General features: G+C 42.3%; 1 protein-coding gene across 8 annotated transcripts in view; it reads right to left on the reverse strand.

Annotated features, from left to right (window-relative positions):
• The window catches only part of AMBRA1 (autophagy and beclin 1 regulator 1), a 173,739-nt gene that overhangs the window by 99,246 nt on the left and 55,783 nt on the right, over positions 1–18,710 (reverse strand). For all 8 annotated transcript variants that reach the window (XM_039470930.2, XM_010333970.2, XM_010333964.2 and 5 more), the window contains 2 exons: positions 9,608–9,688; positions 8,366–8,466 (listed from right to left, as the gene is read on the reverse strand). In XM_039470930.2, coding sequence (XP_039326864.1) covers positions 8,366–8,466; positions 9,608–9,688 — 182 coding nt within the window. The remainder of the gene's footprint in view (positions 1–8,365; positions 8,467–9,607; positions 9,689–18,710) is intronic.

The following is an 18,710-nucleotide window of genomic DNA, read 5'->3' on the forward strand; positions in this document are numbered from 1 at the left end:
AGGAAATTTCCTGGGGAAAGGGAGGCAGAAGCACAGAAAAACTTAGTCACACATATAAAAGGAACAGAAAAGTTCATTGGCAAGGCCCAGTATTTTTCCCTAAAAAAGCCTCAAGAAGCACAGGCAATTCAGCTTAGAAACTGGGCTCCACATTCTCAATAAGCATACTTCTCACTAGTGGTATAAGAAGATAAGGTAAAGGGCTGAGGTAGAAAGGACCAGAATGCTCCAATGACTGGTGGACACCAAATAGGTAAAAGGCCCCAGGGGCTATAAGGCAACCTGGAAGGCTGAGTTCTCCGGAAGGAGTACTGCATTTACTTCTCTGTTTCCCAGGCAACAAACCCAGCCTCCTATTCCCTTCACTTTCATCACTGGAGCAAAATGAAATGTAATTGGGTTAATTATTAAAGCAGCACTAGCCAGTACCACCAACACTAATTGTCCATTTATCTGGGGTTTATAAACAGCCATCTTAATTGATGTTTAGTTGGAATGTACCACTCATGTTATCTGCCTGGCTACTGGATACCAGATGGGTACACTGCAGAAAGATAAAGGGAGCTCAAAGAGATTAAAAAAAAAAACCCAACACCAGAAATATTATGCATCTCTCTGTTCACTTTCATCTAAGTAATATCATGATGGGCCTTAACTGCATTCTCTATGATTAATCTATCCCAGATTTGCCAGTTCAAGTGAATATCTGCTATATAGTGATTAAGCAATTTGTTGTATTAGACAGCTATGATATCAGATGGTGAAATAAGGCTAATTCCTAAAAGTTAGCCAGCCTGAGGCTCTAGATGCCCACCCCAGTTGACCAAGTGAGACTAAAAAGTCCTCCTGAATATACTTCCCAAAGGTACCAGGGAAGTAGGGAACATTTAAGACAGAGTACTGATGTTTTTAAAAGAGATGAGGGGGTGCTGAGCATAGTGGCTCATGCCTCTAATCCCAGGAATTTGGGAGGCCAAAGCAGGCAGATCACCTGAGGTCAGGAGTTCAAGATCAACCTGGCCAACATAGCGAAACCCCGTCTCTACTAAAAATATAAAAATTAGCTAGGCATGGTGGTGGGCGCCTATAATCCCAGCTAGTCAGGAGGCTGAGGCAGGAGAATGGCTTGAACCCAGGAGACGGGGGTTGCAGCAAGCTAAGATCTCGCCACTGCACTCCAGCCTGGGTGACAGAGAGAGATTCCATCTCAAAAAAAAAAAAAAAAAAAAAAAAATTTTTTTAATTAAAAATAAAAATAAGTAAATAAATAAGAGATGAGAGAGGCTAGGCACCAAAGCTCAAACCTGTAATCCCAGCACTTTGGGGGTACTGGTGTGGGTGGATCACTTGAGCCCAGGAGTTGGAGACTAGCCTGGGCAACATGGCAAAACCCCACCTCTACAAAAAGTACAAAAATTAGATGAACATGCTGGCGTGTGCCTATAGTCCCACCTACTCAGGAGGCTGAGGTAAGTGAATAGCTTGAGGTAAGTGAATAGGTTGAGGGTGCAGTGAGCCGTGACTGGGTCACTGCACTCCAGCCTGGGCAACAGAGCGAGACCCTGTCTCTCAAAATAAAATAAAAATAAAAATAGAAGAGAGGGGCAGATGAAAACCGGGGCAGATGAAAACCAAAAATAAAGTTAACGAGGAAAAGAAGGCTGGGCATGGTGGCTCACACCTGTAATCCCAGCACTTTGGGAGGCCGAGGTGGTAAGATCATGAGGTCAGGAGCTTGAGACCAGCCTGGCCAGCATGGTGAAACCTTGTCTCTACTAAAAATACAAAAAATTAGCTGGGCGTGGTGGTGCATGCCTGTAGTCCCAGCTACCTGAGAGGCTGAGGCAGGAGAATTGCTTGAACCCAGCAGGCAGAGGTTGCAGTGAGCCAAGTTTGCGCCACTGCACTCCAGTCTGGGCAATAGAGCTAGACTCCACCTCAAAAATGAAAAAGAAAAAAAAAAGGAAAAGAAAAATAAATTTTATAAAAGGTATAGTTCTGTCTTCCCACACCAGACAACAAGCATAAGGATGCCTGAGACAAGATTGCATCAATCAATAATTTAATACCATATTATGTAATATATATAGATGTAACATGAGTATATGTATAACAGCAGAAAGGAGGTAGGAGGGAATGGAGCCATAGGGGAACAATACATAGTGAAGAATGTTTCTGAATCTTACCAAAATTAAGTCTGTAAAAATTTGAAGTTGATCCTAACAAAATACATTCAAAAATGAAAAAAGGAATTTAAAAGACATATTAGATATTGATTTAATACAAATGAAATCAGTCAAGAAGGTACTGAGGAATAAAAACATTAGAAATACAGAAAACAAACTAAAATGGCAAAAAAAAAAAACCAAAGTATATCAATAATAATATTAAATGTGAATGAACTAAACAACCAAAAAGCGGAGACTGTCAGACTAGATTAAAAAAAAACCTCCAATTATATGCTTTCTATCAGATACATAGTTCAGATTCAAAGAGCTAAACAGGTTCAAAGTAAAAGGATGGAAAATAATATATCATATAATCAACAACCATAAAAGAGCTGGAGTAGCTATATTAATATAAGAAAAAATTGACTTTAAAACAAAAATATTACTAGAGAGAGAAGGACAATAAATAATGATAAAATAGTTAATTTATCAGGAACACATATCAACTGTAGATATATGTGCATCTAATGACAAAGTCACAAAATGTATTAATCAAAAACTGACAAAATTGGGTCAGGCATGGGGACTCACACCTGTAAATTCCAGCACTTTGGGAGGCCAAGGCAGGTGGATCCCTTGAGGTCAGGAGTTCAAGACCAGCCTGGACAATATGGTGAAACCCTATCTCTACTAAAAATACAAAACTTAGCTAGGCCTGGTAGCATACACCTGTAATCTCAGATACTCAGGGGGCTGAGGCAGGAGAATTGCTTGAACCCAGGAGGTGAAGGTTATGGTGAGCTGAGATTGGGGCACTGTACTTCAGCCTAGGCAACAGAGCAAGATTTTGTCAAAAAAAAAAAAAAGAAAAGAAAGAAAGAAAGAAAAGAAAAAGAAAAAAAACTGAGAAAATTGAAGGAAAAAATACAGAATTCAATAATAATAGAGATTTTAATACTCACCCTCAATAAAAGATAGAACTAAACAGAAAATCAGCAAGGATATACAAAGCTGGAACAATACTATCAACCAAGTAGATTAACCTGGGATCTACGGGACACTCCACTAAATAACAGCAGAATACACATTCTTCTCAAGCACATGGATAACATTCTCTAGAAGAGCCTATACACTAAGCCATAAAACAAGTTCCAATAAAATTAAAATAAATAAAATTGCACAAAGTATGCTCTCAGACCATGATCAAATTAAATAAGAAATCAACAACAGATGGAAATTTGGCAATTCAAAATATGAAAACTGAACAACACACTCCCAAAAAAACTAATGGGTCAAAGAATTCATACTAAGAAGTGACACTGTTCAGTAAAACAGTGTCTTTTTTACTATTTTAAAAGAAGAAGTCATAAGACAAATTAGGATAACTGGGCACAAAGCCATCTCTTGCTCAAGACACTGGACCAGGCCCTAATGACCTTTGGCTAGGAGCAAGAAAATCCTGACACTTCCCATTGATTTTAATCAAAATAGTAAATTAAGTATATCAGGTTCACATCTGCTGGGAGCAGATGCTCATTAGGATGAAAGTAAAAAAGATTATGCAGGACAGATAACTAATACCCTACATTACCCAGGCCCCTATTCCTCAGAAGTTTTTTGTTCTTCCAGTAATTACCAGGAAGCTGTCAAATGCCAAGCTTATTTCACTTTTATGAGGCCTCAAACATGCAGAAAAATATTATAAGCTTAAGAACCTTTTGGCAGATACTCCCTATTTGAAATCAAACAAAACATGGCACAGATGATAGGACAGAGTGCTCTCTTTTTTTTTTTTTTTTTTTTTAGATGGAGTCTTGCTCTGTCACCCAGGCTGGAGTACTGTGCAAACTCTGCTCACTGCAACCTCTGCCTCCCAGGTTCAAGCGATTCTCCTGCCTCAGCCTCCCGAGTAGATGGGATTACAGCTGCCCACCACCACACCCAGCTAATTTTTGTGTTTTTAGTAGAGGCGGGGATTCACCATGTTGGCCAGGCTGGTCTCGAACTCCAGAACTCAGGTGATCCACCTGCCTCAGCCTCCCAAACTGCTGGGATTACAGAGGTGAGCCACCACACCTGGCCAAGAACAGAATTGTGTGTGTGTGTGTTTTTTTTTTTTTTTTTTTTTTTTTTTTTTTGAGACAGAGTTTCGCTCTTGTTACCCAGGCTGGAGTGCAATGGCACGATCTCGGCTCACCGCAACCTCCGCCTCCTGGGTTCAAGCAATTCTCCTGCCTCAGCCTCCTGAGTAGCTGGGACTACAGGCACGCGCCACCATGCCCAGCTAATTTTTTGTATTTTTAGTAGAGACGGGGTTTCACCACATTGACCAGGATGGTCTCGATCTCTCGACCTCGTGATCCACCCGCCTCAGCCTCCCAAAGTGCTGGGATTACAGGCTTGAGCCACCGCGCCCGGCTGCTTTTTTTTTTTTTTTTTTGAAGACAGGGTGTCACCATGTTGGTCAGGCTGGTATTGAACTTCCGATCTCAGGTGATCTGCCCGCCTTGGCCTCCAAAGTGCTTGGATTACAGGCATGAGCCACTATGCCCGGTCTCAAGAACAGAATTCTTAATCAGGAAGATCTGGTTTAAAGTTCCAGGTCAGCTTCTCTCAGTGTGATATTGGGCAACTGACATCAGTTTTCTTCCCTACAGAATGGAAATGCTATCACCTACCTCACAGGGTTGCTGCAAAGATTAAAAGAGATAATGGGGGAAAGACAGTACCTGGCCCAGGGTAGGCATTCATTAGCTTCATTTCCATCATTTCAGTTGCTGTTAGTACACAGAGCTAGTTGTCTGCTACAATGTCAGCAGGGGGAGCTCCTCAGACTTTTGCCAAGTTCTCCCCAAATTTTACCTGGTAGAGCTGCAATAGCTTTATATGTATTTATAGCTCTTTAAGTATGGGTCTAGAATTTGTGTGGCTGAAGATGGGGAAAGGCCTGGGTTGATGACCAACTGGAGGCTGCCAGGAACCTACAGAATTGCAGGTGAAGGCACCAAGATAAGGGAGAAGAGATGAAATTCACAGACTATCAAAACACGTTTTTAAAAAATTTTTAGCATTTAAAAAATTCTTTTTGCAATAACTTACTCTTCACCTTATAACACTTTTCTAGTAGTTTCTGTTTTCTATTATTGCTCTCAGTCTCTTGTGGGAGGAAGTAGAACAGATCTTGATTTTCCGCAAACCTGTTTTTGTTGATGATTCTGAATGGCTTTGCTTAGGGTCCACTGAGGACTCATTTGGCACTGCAGTACTGGCCACACCCCCTAAAACTGCAGGTGTGTGTCTGCTTTGTCCCTCCAGGTCTGCCCAATTTCCAAGCTTCATCCCTGCAAAAAGCAACTCACCATACGAAAGTTCCACTTATGTTTAGAGTAAGACTCAGACATGGCTAACCAACTAGACTTTGAGCTACAGGAAGGCAGAGATCCTGTCTGTCTTCTTCACTCTGGTAGCCTAGAACAGTGCCTGGCATATAACAGCTACAGAACAAACGTCTGCTAAATGTAATTGTTCTGGGACCATTACAATCTCATTCCAATCACACAAGACAAAGTGCCTTTCCAGGAAAATTGGGAGTGCTTACTGCTAAAAGGCCAATTGCTCTTTCACTCTGAAAGCTATTATTATCGCAGCTCAATTACACGATCACAAGTAAGTTTAATAAAAAGCAAAACATCTGTATCCAGGAGGGCGAGAAGGCTCAGGAAAAGGGCGGTTACATAATAAGATTTTCCTCAGCAAGCACCGCTGGATCATAAAAACCTATGTCTAGGAACCATTGAAATAGAAGAGTTAAAACAAATAAGAAAAACACTGAAGTTCCCTGGGAGCTCTCTCCCTCTTATAAAGTCCTAGGAAAAAGAATGACATTTTAATGCTTTGTCTTTTAAAACAATTGTGAGGGGGCAGATTGGGAAGGTGGTTTACAGGCCACTGCCTCTATTCCTCTACTTCCTAGCTGGCCAAGTTAGCCCTCTGGGCTTCAGTTTCTTCCACTGTTAATTATGTAATCGCACCTATCTCCTATGATTACTGGAAGACAGAAATGAAATATGTGCAAAGTGTTTAAAATACCCCTTATATATAGCAAGTGCTCAATAAATGTTAGGCTTTTGTTGCTGTATTATTATTATTATTGGAATTTTCCCAAGAAAAGAAAACAAATGATACAATTGCCAATAGAATCTGGAGGGTAATCAAAATATCAACAAATGATAAACACTCTGTAATACGTATCTTGAAAAATTGGTAGAAACTAGTTTAATGGTGAATGGAAACCATCTGCTAATCTAACTCAAGAGTAAGATTCTAGGGAGTCTAGAGTTTCTTCTACTAATGGCATTCTGCATCCTTTGATGGATTTTCTCAGCAGATTTCACCTATAAACAGCCGCCGGCTGGAACACAGCCCCTATATTCAAAGGTATCCACAGGTGTGATTAGGCCATTTGGGGTCAGACCACTAAGCATAAAGTAGAAAACAGGAAATGGAGGTAAAGAGGTCTTGGAGGCAAGGCAGGAAAAAAACAACATACAGCTGTTCCCCCAAGCTAAATGCCAAGGAAACAGAAATCTGCCAGCAGCAGAGAAGCAGGAGGTGCTGTATGGGGCGGTGGAGGCAGATGTCTGGAACAAAGAAGGGTGGAGAAGAGCTCTGGAGTATTGCCTGGCAGCAAGTGATTATCTGCCAGTGAAAAGCTTCCACGTGCCTTCAGTGAAGCCACACAGAAGTGCCAGGCGAGGAGAGGCACGGGCCACAGCATCTGTTTTACAACTAGGGCCAGAGCCTCCTCAGACGAGGCTGTCAGGAGACTGCCAGGCCAGAGCCTATGAAGTCCTGGTGTCTGACAGAGAAACCACTGAGGTTTCTGGAATTTCTTTTTTTTTTTTTTTTTGAGACGAAGTTTCGCTCTTGTTACCCAGGCTGGAGTGCAATGGCGCGATCTTGGCTCAGGGCAACCTCCGCCTCCTGGGTTCAGGCAATTCTCCTGCCTCAGCCTCCTGAGTAGCTGGGATTACAGGCACGCGCCACCATGCCCAGCTAATTTTTTTGTATTTTTAGTAGAGACGGGGTTTCACCATGTTGACCGGGATGGTCTCGATCTTTTGACCTCGTGCACCCGCCTCGGCCTCCCAAAGTGCTGGGATTATAGGCATGAGCCACCGCGCCCGGCAGTTTCTGGAATTTCTAGCAGTTTCTGGAATTTCTAAGCATTGATGTTGGATCAAATATAGTATTTAGGAAAGGCCAGATCCCACGGCCTTGATGCTGTCACAGCAGCTTGGTTAGGAAATCACAAAATAAAGCTTGTAACATCCTCGCAGCCTGACAATGCCACTGCCTCAAGAGATCCCTCCCTACCTTTAATCAGCACATGGCCCAGATTCTCCAAAACAGAATGTCATTTTAAAACTTTTAATAAAGATGCTTATTAAAGATACTTCTAAATGTGGCTTTTTATACCTTTTATGCTTTTGCATTCATAAATTTATAAGTCGGCAGTGGAGGTGGGAGGGAGGGGGGAGGTGATGGGGAAACAACCTTTGCCACATATAAAAATGGAATTCTGCTTTGTTTCCTTCTCTAGAGACTGACCAGAAGCAGTAGCACGTACCACGTCTCAAAACACAATCACATCACGCCTCAGAGCCCAAAAACATCTGTCACTAAGCTATTCAAGCATCACAAAACTGCCTCTGTGGGGCTTGCTCAGCCCATTTTCTGTTCTGTGGAGATTTCTGAGCCAGCTCCAAGGGTGTCTCCCTCTTCTCCTTCCTCAGAAGATTCCACAGTGCCTGGAAACTCCATATGCTGGCAGTACCCAAGGAGTGGAGAGATGTGCACTAAGCTCCTAATCAAATCACAGGATCTGGCTCATGAGTATCTCACCAACCGAAACATAAACATGACACCTTTACCATTCAATTAAAGGCATAGCTAGAATTTAATTGTTGGATTAAGAAACAAACAGTTTAAACAAATAATTTAAGATAAAAAAAAAAAGGTCTGGGGAAAGTAGGAATAGGGTAAGAGAAACATTTTTCTTCAACCCATTTCCTGCCTTTAAGTAAAGAACTGAGTATTAAACCACGACCCCAGAGTAGAACGCCAAGACACCATCACATCAACATTTGGCTCCTTGCTCCTTCACATTTTCAAAAGCCAAAGAAACACTTCCTTACCTGCCAGGACCCTGTTAACAGAAGAGTGAGTAGCCAAGCCAGGCTGTCCACGTTCATGAAAAATCCCAGCATAAGGCAAGTACTCGGGCAGCAAGAAACGCCTACGAGAAGGAATCACATGTGAAAAGCTGACTAAAGACTACCATAAAACAAAGGAGATACTACCTACACTCAAAAATCTAGGCTAAGGGACCCACTGAATCCACAGATGCCCAGAAAGGAATAAAAACTCCCAAGATTGGTCCTTCCACAGATTGGTATCTATCTTTTTCTTACCCCTCCTTCTAAAGTTCCCCCAACACTTCTATTCTTAAACAGGATTCTCCCACCACCGCTTTTTCATCTCTTTTCAATGTGGCTAACCATCATCTGTCAAGAACTTAGATGCAGGGCTGGGCTGTTAGGGCCACCTGGAAACAAGTCTAGGTATGGACAAACCAAAGACCAGAAAGTAGGTTTAAAACTAAATCCTCGGTCAGGCGCAGTGGCTCAAGCCTGTAATCCCAGCACTTTGGGAGGCCAAGGCGGGTGGATCACGAGGTTGAGAGATCGAGACCATCCTGGTCAACATGGTGAAACCCCGTCTCTACTAAAAATACAAAAAATTAGCTGGGCATGGTGGTACATGCCTGTAATCCCAGCTACTCAGGAAGCTGAGGCAGGAGAATTGCCTGAACCCAGGAGGCGGAGGTTGCGGTGAGCCGAGATCACGCCATTGCACTCCAGCCTGGGTAACAAGAGCGAAACTCCGTCTCAAAAAAAAAAATAAATAAAATAAAAATAAAAATAAAAAAAACTAAATCCTCTGGCTGGGTTGGGGGGTCTCACACTTGTAATCCCAGCACTTTGGGAGGTCAAGGTGGGTGGATCATGAGATCAGGAGTTTGAGATCAACCTGGCCAGCATGGTGAAACCTGGTCTCTACTAAAAATACAAAAATTAGCTGGGTGCAGTGGCAGGTGCCTGTAATCCTAGCTACTCAGGAGGCCGAGGCAGGAGAATTGCATGAGCTCAGGAGGTGGAGTTGGCAGTGAGCTGAGATAGCACCAGGGCACTCCAGCCTGGGAGATACAGGGAGAGAAGAGAAAGATAAGAGAAAGAGAGGAGAGAGAGGGGAAGGGAGGGGGGAGAGAGGAAGGAGGAGAGGGGAGGGGGGAGAGGGGGAGGGGGAGAAGAGAGAGGGGAAAGGGAAATCCTAGGTTCGAACAAAGGCTCCCTCTGTTGCTAGCAACCAGTTCTTACCTTGGGACAAAGCGTCCAAGCGAAGGTGCAGACATCCGGGCGTTACGTGGAGCTCGGTGCCTGGATCTGTCACCATTGTCCCTGAAGAAAACAAAAAGACTACACATAAGAGAGTCACTCAGGCAGAATCACCCACCAGCCCAAAAAGGAAGCATTCCCAAAACTACATTCTTACACTTTGGAGAGGACCCCACAGAAATTAGTCATCTGGTTGCTCACTAATTAGGTGGCACATTAATAAAACATATTTCTGGAGAACCTCAACTAAGAGATTTATGAGCATTTACCAACAGCTCAGGAAGGAGGAGGATTTTTCTTGAGTTAATGTGGTCCCTTAGCATCTGAAACTGAAGCCACATTTAGATCTTGGGATCTGGAAGAGATATATATACATAAACTTTTTCTATATTGAAAGATACAAGAAAAATGTGGCTTGGGGGGTGTCTTACATTATTTGTTATTTTGTTATCCAGATGCCTGCTGTGGGAGAAGGTCTTAAAGGAAGAAAAATTCCCCCACCAATTTCATTTGACAAATGGTTATCTTCAAATGAAATCTGTTTAGGTCACCCACGTGGAAAAATTGGTCATAGGTTTTTAAAAAAAAATGCACAAGAAAAAGACAGTCCCTTCTTTTACATACTGACATTGGTGAAGAATATTAGAAAATGCAATCCTAGCCGGGCGCGGTGGCTCAAGCCTGTAATCCCAGCACTTTGGGAGGCCGAGGCGGGTGGATCACGAGGTCGAGAGATCGAGACCATCCTGGTCAACATGGTGAAACCCCGTCTCTACTAAAAATACAAAAAAACTAGCTGGGCGTGGTGGCGCATGCCTGTAATCCCAGCTACTCAGGAGGCTGAGGCAGGAGAATTGCCTGAGCCCAGGAGGCGGAGGTTGCGGTGAGCCGAGATCGCGCCATTGCACTCCAGCCTGGGTAACAAGGGTGAAACTCCGTCTCAAAAACAAAAAAAAAACCTGGGTAACAAGGGTGAAACTCCGTCTCAAAAAAAAAAAAAAAAAAAAACCTGGGTAACAAGGGTGAAACTCCGTCTCAAAAAAAAAAACAAAACAAAACAAAACCAAAAAAAAAACCTGGGTAACAAGGGTGAAACTCCGTCTCAAAAAAAAAAATGCAATCCTATGTTAGGTCATTTGAATAAAAAGATAAAAGTCTGGGTGTTTTCTTTATGGACTGTTAATAGTACATGCAACAGTAATAACTGCCACTTATTAAGTATCTGCTAGGTTCCAATACAAAGGTTATTGATATGTTATCCCATTTAATTCTTCTAGCTAGGCCACAAAGTATTATTACTGTTTTACAGAGAAGTGGACTAAAGACCAGAGAGGCAAATACCAAGGTCACATAACTAGAAAGTGGTTGAGGCAGGATTCAAGGAGGATTGGACTTTGAAGTCCTAGATCTTTCCATTACACTTCACTGCTTCCTACAAGAAAAGAGGAAAGGAGCTTCACATGTTTTTGTTTCCAGTGTATCAAAGGAACAATAAGCCAAAGGGCATTGGCTGGACAGAGCAGTTAATTAGCTGCTTAACCAACTCCACAAAATAAATGAAACTTTGAGAGCTTGATTTGGTATATTTTCTGAATTCTCCCTTTGGATTACCTTCAAGTCAATGAGATAATCTTCAAACTGGCCCTGAAACCGAAGTTAAGGCAAGACTTAGCTTTTAAGTAGACCACTGGGAGTTTCACAAGCCAGAAACAAAAGCCTATGATGGTTTTTATATCTTGGTAGAATTGGCCGCCGAGCATTAAGAGACAAATCAATACCAGGGATATTGGAAGCTGATCCATTCAAAGTCAGTATTTGGTTTTTATTTTCCCATAAGAGAAAGCACACGCTGTGCCTAACACACATTCCTTTGACCTGAAACTCTGCCAATGAAAGAAGGGGCAAGGAGAAAGAGATAAGACTATACGGAATGTAAAAGGAGGGTTAAAAAGAATCATGAAATCAGGAGTCCCTGACCAGTAGACTGAAGTTACCGGGGAGCTCCCAAATTATACATATACACAAAGGAGTAACTGAATATCAAACAACTAAGCTAGTTTCCAAATTAAGCATACTATTGTTTTCCAAATATATTACTGTTGTGATAAAGTACTAATTCATTTAAAAGTATAACTGAATTCATGATAGCTTTTCATTATTGTATATTTTACTTATCAATTAGTACTGAAAGTACAACTAATTGATATAACTAATTATCATAAGAGGAGTTAGAAAATATTTTGAAGTTAAAAAGGATCCTAAGTGGAAGAAAGGGTGGAGGCCTCTAAGCCTCAAAAAGATAAAACACTAGCTGGGCACAGTGGTGTGCACCTGTAGTCTGAGTTACCTGGGAGGCTGAGGTGGGAGAATTGCTTGAGTCCAGGAGTTCAAGGTCAGCCTGGGTGACAAGAGACCATCATCTCTTTTAAAAAAGATAGAAAAGCCGGGCGCAGTGGCTCAAGCCTGTAATCCCAGCACTTTGGGAGGTCGAGGTGGGTGGATCACGAGGTCAAGACACTGAGACCATCGTGGTCAACATGGTGAAACCCCGTCTCTACTAAAAATACAAAACATTAGCTGGGCATGGTGGCGCGTGCCTGTAATCCCAGCTACTCAGGAGGCTGAGACAGGAGAATTGCCTGAACCCAGGAGGCGGAGGCTGCGGTGAGCCGATACCGTGCCATTGCACTCCAGCCTGAGTAACAAGAGCGAAACTCCATCTCCAAAAAAGAAAAAAAGATAGAAAACAGGCCGGGCGCAGTGGTTTGCCCCTGTAATCCCAGCATTTTAGGAGGCCAAGGCAGGAGAATCACCTGAGGTCAGGAGTTCAAGACCAGCCTGACCAACACTGTGAAACCCTGTCTCTACTAAAAAAACACAAAAAATTAGCCGGGCATAGTGGCACATGCCTGTAATCCCAGCTATTCAGGAGGCTGAGGCAGAAGGAATCACTTGAACCCAGGAGGTGGAGGTGGCAGTGAGTCAAGATCGTGCCATTGCACTCCAGGCTGGGCAACAAGAGTAAAACTCCGTCTCAAAAAGAAAAAAAAAAAAAAGGAAAACAAAGCTAGAAAAAGCATCATCAGCCAGGCACTTGGCTCATGCCTGTAATCCCAGCACTTCAGGAGGCTGAGGTGAGCAGATCACCTAAGGTTGGGAGTTCGAGACCAGCCTGACAAACATGGTGAAACTCCATCTCTACACTAAAAATACAAAATTAGCCAGGCATGGTGGCGCATGCCTGTTATCCCAGCTACTTGGGAGGCTGAGGCAGGAGAATCACTTGAAACTGGGAGGCAGAGGGTGCAGTGAGATCACTGCACTCAAGCCTGAGCAACAAGAGCGAAACTCCATCTCAAAAAAACAAAAACAAAAACAGGAAGCATCATGGGGCAAATCCAATTATTCCACACCCATGAGAGAGAGCTGGCCTTCACAGAACCACATTACAGAGCTGACTATTTTCTACTGCAAGATCCAAAGGTTCACCTCCTTCTGGACAACAAACACGAATCTATCTGTCGTTAGAAGGGTTGAAGAGCAGGGTAGGAGAAGTCAGCGCACTGGATAGTACTGAGCAGTTGCCAGTGCCCAAAGGTTACACAGAGCTTGGTGAAAGAACACAAGAAGACAACAGAGAAAAAGGGGCAAACTCCAGGACTGGGGAAAATGTGAACCCGTACAACGTAGTCACAACCATCTTTTTTGTTGATATTAAAACCTAAAAACAACTTCTTTCTGATTTAGTTTCTCCCTTCATCTTAAAAATAAAATAGGGGGCCGGGCACAGTGGCTCATGCCTGTAATCCCAGCACTTTGGGAGGCTAAGGTGCGTGAATCACTTGAAGTCAGAAGTTCGAGACCAGCTGATCAACATGGTGAAACCCCATCTTTACTGAAAATAAAAAAATTAGCCAGGCATGGTGGAGAGCACCTGTATTCTCAGCTACTCAGAAGGCTAAGACACAAGAATCACTTAAACTGGGAGGTGGAGGTTGCAATGGGCTGAGATTGTGCCACAGCATTCTAGCCTGGGTGACAGAACGAGACTCCAACTCAAAAATAAATAAATAAATAAATAAATAAATAAAACAAAAAATAAAGGGAGGGGATTAAAATGATAAATTTTGGCGGGGCGCAGTGGCTCACACCTGTAATCCCAGCACTTTGGGAGACCAAGGCAGGTGGATTACCTGAGGTCAGGAGTTTAAGACCAGCCTGGCTAACCTGGTGAAATTATGTCTCTACTAAAAATACAAAAATTAGCTGGGTGTGGTGGCGGGTGCCTGTAATCCCAGCTACTCGAGAGTCTGAGGCAAGAGAATCACTTGAACCTGGGAGGCGGAGGTTGAAGTGAGCCAAGATCGCTCCATTGCACCCAGCCTGGGCAAAAGAGCGAGACTCTGTCTCGAGAAAATAAAGAAATAAAACAATAAATAAATTTTATGTTGTGTGTAGTTTACCTAAATGTTTTAAAACTGAAGGAAAAGGGGGGGTACAAAACATGGTCAGAGATAATGGCTTTATAGTGTTTAGAGATTACTGGAGGATACACAGAGGAAAACAAGAATGAGATCAGCGGGCTCAAATACACATTTCAAACTGAAGGTTGCACGAAGCACCATAGAAGAGGCAACATGTTAAGTAAGGGGAGGTGCTCATGCTGGTCCTCAGCTTTAGCGTCTTAGCTAAGAATGGAGAAACAGGAGCTAAATGGCATCTCAATAGAAGGTAGAGAAGATTTCAAATTCAAAGTGTTGAGAACTCTAGCAAAGAAGGATAAATGACAGGAAATGACCCAGCATGACCAGGAAAATGTGAAACATAAAAACACAGTATGAGATGCTGCCTATGGTAGAAAAGAACCCACAGACCTCTAGGATAAAATACCCTATAACCAAACTAGCTCAAATATTTACTGAGCAGGAAAAACCTTGAAAACTGGAAAGGATAAAGTGGCAAAGGTCAGAATGTACTACAAAAGAACAAGTTTGACAAGAAGAGGGGAAAAGGCCTTTAGTCTTAGTATTTTGGTACACGGAAATCCCAGACCAAAGGCACAGCTCCAAACAGTAAAGGCAGAAACAGTAACTGATGACTCTCTCGAGTCTCTAGTCCAGAAACGGGAAGATTCAGAGATAATGGGTTGAGAGGCGAAAAGATATTTCAATGCATGGGATATTTAGGGGAAGAAGTGAAGGGAGAGGGATAATGATAAGAGTTCCAACGAAAGAGCAAAGGAATTAAAAGTACTTAAAATAATGATATATTTAGAAAACTACACAGAATCTGCCACTCACTTCAGTGCTGACACAAGGTTGACATGAAGCAAGGCTCTATGAGATACAAGGAAGCAAATTTGGTCAGGCAGAGACTGAGTATGAGTGAACTGCAAGATACCTGCCAGATGAAAAGTGAGAGAAAGCAGACCCACAGTTTACTTTAGGAACACTGAAGGGTGCTAAATACTGGGGTCTAACAACATAGCCAGCAGCCTTTCCAAGGGTAGCAACTTAAAATTAAAAGTGTGAAGAACAGAGTACACGAATATGTCAGAATTGTTCCTCCAACACAGGAGGAATACTTTTCAGGGAAACACCAGAGAAACCCTCATCAATTCCAACAGCCAGAACCTGCCTTGCAGCCAGCAGGGTAGAAGCTGGCTGGGTTATTAATGGCTTTCCCAGTTGTTGAACTCTGTGCATTTCTGATTAACTCTCAGAGGGGTATTTGGGAAGGAGTAGGGAGAAAAATATTTTCTTATCAAAGATTTTACCAGAAAAAAACACCCTTCAAACAATCAAGTATCCAAAACAAGTGCTGAATACAAGGAGATGTATTTCCAGAACGGAGAAACACAGCAGCAGCTCTTTTGCTAAATGTCTAGGATTAATTGCCTTGGAGAGAGGCTGTAATTTGAAGGAATGAAAAATGCACTTACAGACTGCTGTCTGAGTCCTGACCAGACAGTCAGGTTGTCATTGCTCCTCAGTGACAAAGGGCACTGACTTGGGCCTTTATAAATGATGCTCTTGCAGCAGAAAGCTGAAAAGGCCGCTGTCCTCTTGACAGTATACAGTTGACTTTGCTGACAATTAGACTGTTAAAAAAATTTTTTGTTTCCCTATGCTGCTCTGTTTCTACTCAATTTCTAGACAACAGAAGGCCTACTTGGTATTCCTGTCCCTGGAGAGCACAGTGATCTTGGTCAATTCCTTTCCTTACTGGAGGACTGTTAGTAAGAAACTGAGGCTCCTGTCTCTACTTTCAATAACTGTGCACATATGCAAGGGCTTTGATTTCTGGAAGGAAGGCACAGCCCCAGCTGATATCATTCATAGGAAAGAGCTAATAGCATAGGTCTCCTGGAACTACAGAGCCTTCATTTTTCTCCAAGGAATGGTAATATAAGAGATAATTACCATTTACAAATTCCTCTCCTCCCTTATGTTACCTTTTAATTTCATCTGCCTACATTATGCAAATCCACATTCCTATTGTGCATTTTATGTTAAAAAAATAAGCATATAAATCTAAGGGTTATGTCTTCCTCCCCCCAAACTCCCACTGTGTAATTCTTTCCTGCTGTATTTTCCCATTCTAAGCCCAGGCACAATCCAGACGTGTTCCATTTTCTTTCTCTTCTTCTGCATTCCTCTTAACAAATATTCACATGTATTTTACTTGCCCAGTAATTCTAATTCTAGAATTCTAAATTATTAACTCTAAAGTTGCTAAGCAATATTACACATTTTTAAGTTATAGTTCAAAGTCCTCAGAAGAGCTAGATTTCAAGTAAGTATGTATTTTACAAATATACTGACTCGGTAAGTACCATATAGCCCACTCCTAATCCTCAGGAAGGCACCTTACTTTTCTGAGACTTTTCATTATTATACCTCTGCCTACTACAGGGGAAAATTTTTCTTTTTCTTTCTTTTTTCTTTTTGAAATAGAGTCTCACTCTGTTGCACAGGCTGGAGTATAGTGGCATGATCTTGGCTCACTGCAACCTCCACTTCATGAGTTCAAGCAGTTCTCTGCCTCAGCCTCCCAAGTAGCTGGGCTTACAGGCATCCATCACCATGCCTGGCTAATTCTTGTATTTTTGGTAGAGACGGGGTTTCACCACCTTGGCCAGGCTGGTCTTGAACTCCTGACCTCCTGATCCACCCATCTCAGCCTCCCTAAGTGCTGGGATTACAAGCAGGTGCTACTGTGCCTGACCAACAGGGAATATTTTTCTAAGGTAGTTAATGCCAACAAAGATCCAAGAAGCTTAAAGCTACAAGCATCAGAGATTATCTAATCTCATTTTACAGATCAGACACTGATGGCTAGGATGGGAAAGGGGCCTGCTCAAGATAATAAATCACAGCCTCAGCAAAGACTAGAACCCAGGACTGCTCCCTAGACAATGACTGTCAGGCTGTGGGGCCAGCAGGCATTGACAAGACATCTCAATTCCAATCACTGCTGTTCTAAGAGGCACTTGCTAATTTATATATTTAACTCAAAATCAGATCCAGTAAGAGTAAAAAAAGATTTAGATCGCATTTTTGGGGGGGAGGGACAAGAAAAGTAAGATGGCTGTGCTCTCAGGAAGCTCATTCCCCCAAAACATTCACAAATGGCCTCCGCAGTTAGAAAACATCAAGCCCTCAGACAATCAATACTTATAATGCAACCCTCAGATATCCTCACCTGTACTATGCCCACTGCTTTCTAACTGGTTCTCCTGCATTAGTACACTTGTCACTTTAGGTCACCTTAACCAATGCTATCAGAGTTAGCTGCCTAAAATACATACTGGATGATGGCTGGCCCAAGACAAAATCCAAACTTCTCAGCCAGGCATTCCAGGCCATCCACAGGTCAGAGGTTTCTGATATCTCTTCTCTCTTATGTCACAAACACTCCATAGCTCTAGCCATGAATCTATTCAGGGTCCCCAAATAAGCCCTGTAAATCTTCTGTCTCTAGGTTTTTGTTTAAGCTCTTCCCTTTATCTAGAATCTCCTTGCCTATACCCATCATCTATATCAAGTCCTCTCTCACAGTTCTATGCAGTCTTCAACACCCAGCTCAAATCCATGAAGCTTTCTCACATCTCCCCTCATGCAATGCTCTCCTAGTATTTTAGTGGTAATTTATTACAGTCCATCTTTTTAGATACTTATGTAAAAACTGATGTTATTCCATAACTTAAACTGCTTCAATGACTCCCTCTTGCCTATGGGATAAAGTTCACCTCCTTTGCAAGGCACGAAAAACAAAGATCTAGCACCACTCTAGGGGCTTATCTCCTCCCACACATCTTGAACTTTACAGTCTAGCCACACCTATCAACAAAGCAATTCCCAAATATTCTATGCTGTGTTCATGTTTCCATGACCGTGCATTTACATCTGGTACTCGAATAATGTTGTTTCATTCAATGTTGTTTTGTGTAATGTTGATGAGGGAAAAAAATCAATTCCTGGCCATGGCGACTGTGTTGAGTCTGCACACTTCCCCATGTCTGTGTGGGTTTTCTCTGGGCATTCCGGTTTCCTCTCATATCCCAAAGATGTGCACATTAGATGAACTGGTGTGTCTAGACTGTCTCAGTCTGAGTGAGCGTGGGTGTGTGCGTGAGAGCACCTTAAGATGGAATGGTATCCTATCCAGGGCAGGTTCTCCCCTTGCACCCTGAGCTGCCAGGATAGGCTCCAGCCAGAATGGGAATAAGCATATTGCAAAATAAATAAATGAATACAAAATAATGTAAAAATATGTAAAGTATACAATGCACATACAGATGCACAATAATGATGCAGTACTAAGTCTCAGGGTGCTCACCATATTTGTTCATGTTTTAACTACATGGTGGCAGGACATGTTCCTTAGAGTTTTCACATTGCAAACATCTATTCCTTGATTTACCTCACACCACATTGACCACTGTCACTCACTGATTCACCAAAAATCAAATAATTATATTTTTATTAATCTTTCTTAGACGTACCTACAGCTCACATTTATTTCAATGTTTAATATAAAAAGTGTTTGGACGTGGTGGCTCATGCCTGTAATCCCAGCACTT

This window comes from Saimiri boliviensis, chromosome 6 (assembly GCF_048565385.1).
Source record: "Saimiri boliviensis isolate mSaiBol1 chromosome 6, mSaiBol1.pri, whole genome shotgun sequence".
In the NCBI taxonomy this organism is placed as follows: Eukaryota; Metazoa; Chordata; class Mammalia; order Primates; family Cebidae; genus Saimiri; species Saimiri boliviensis.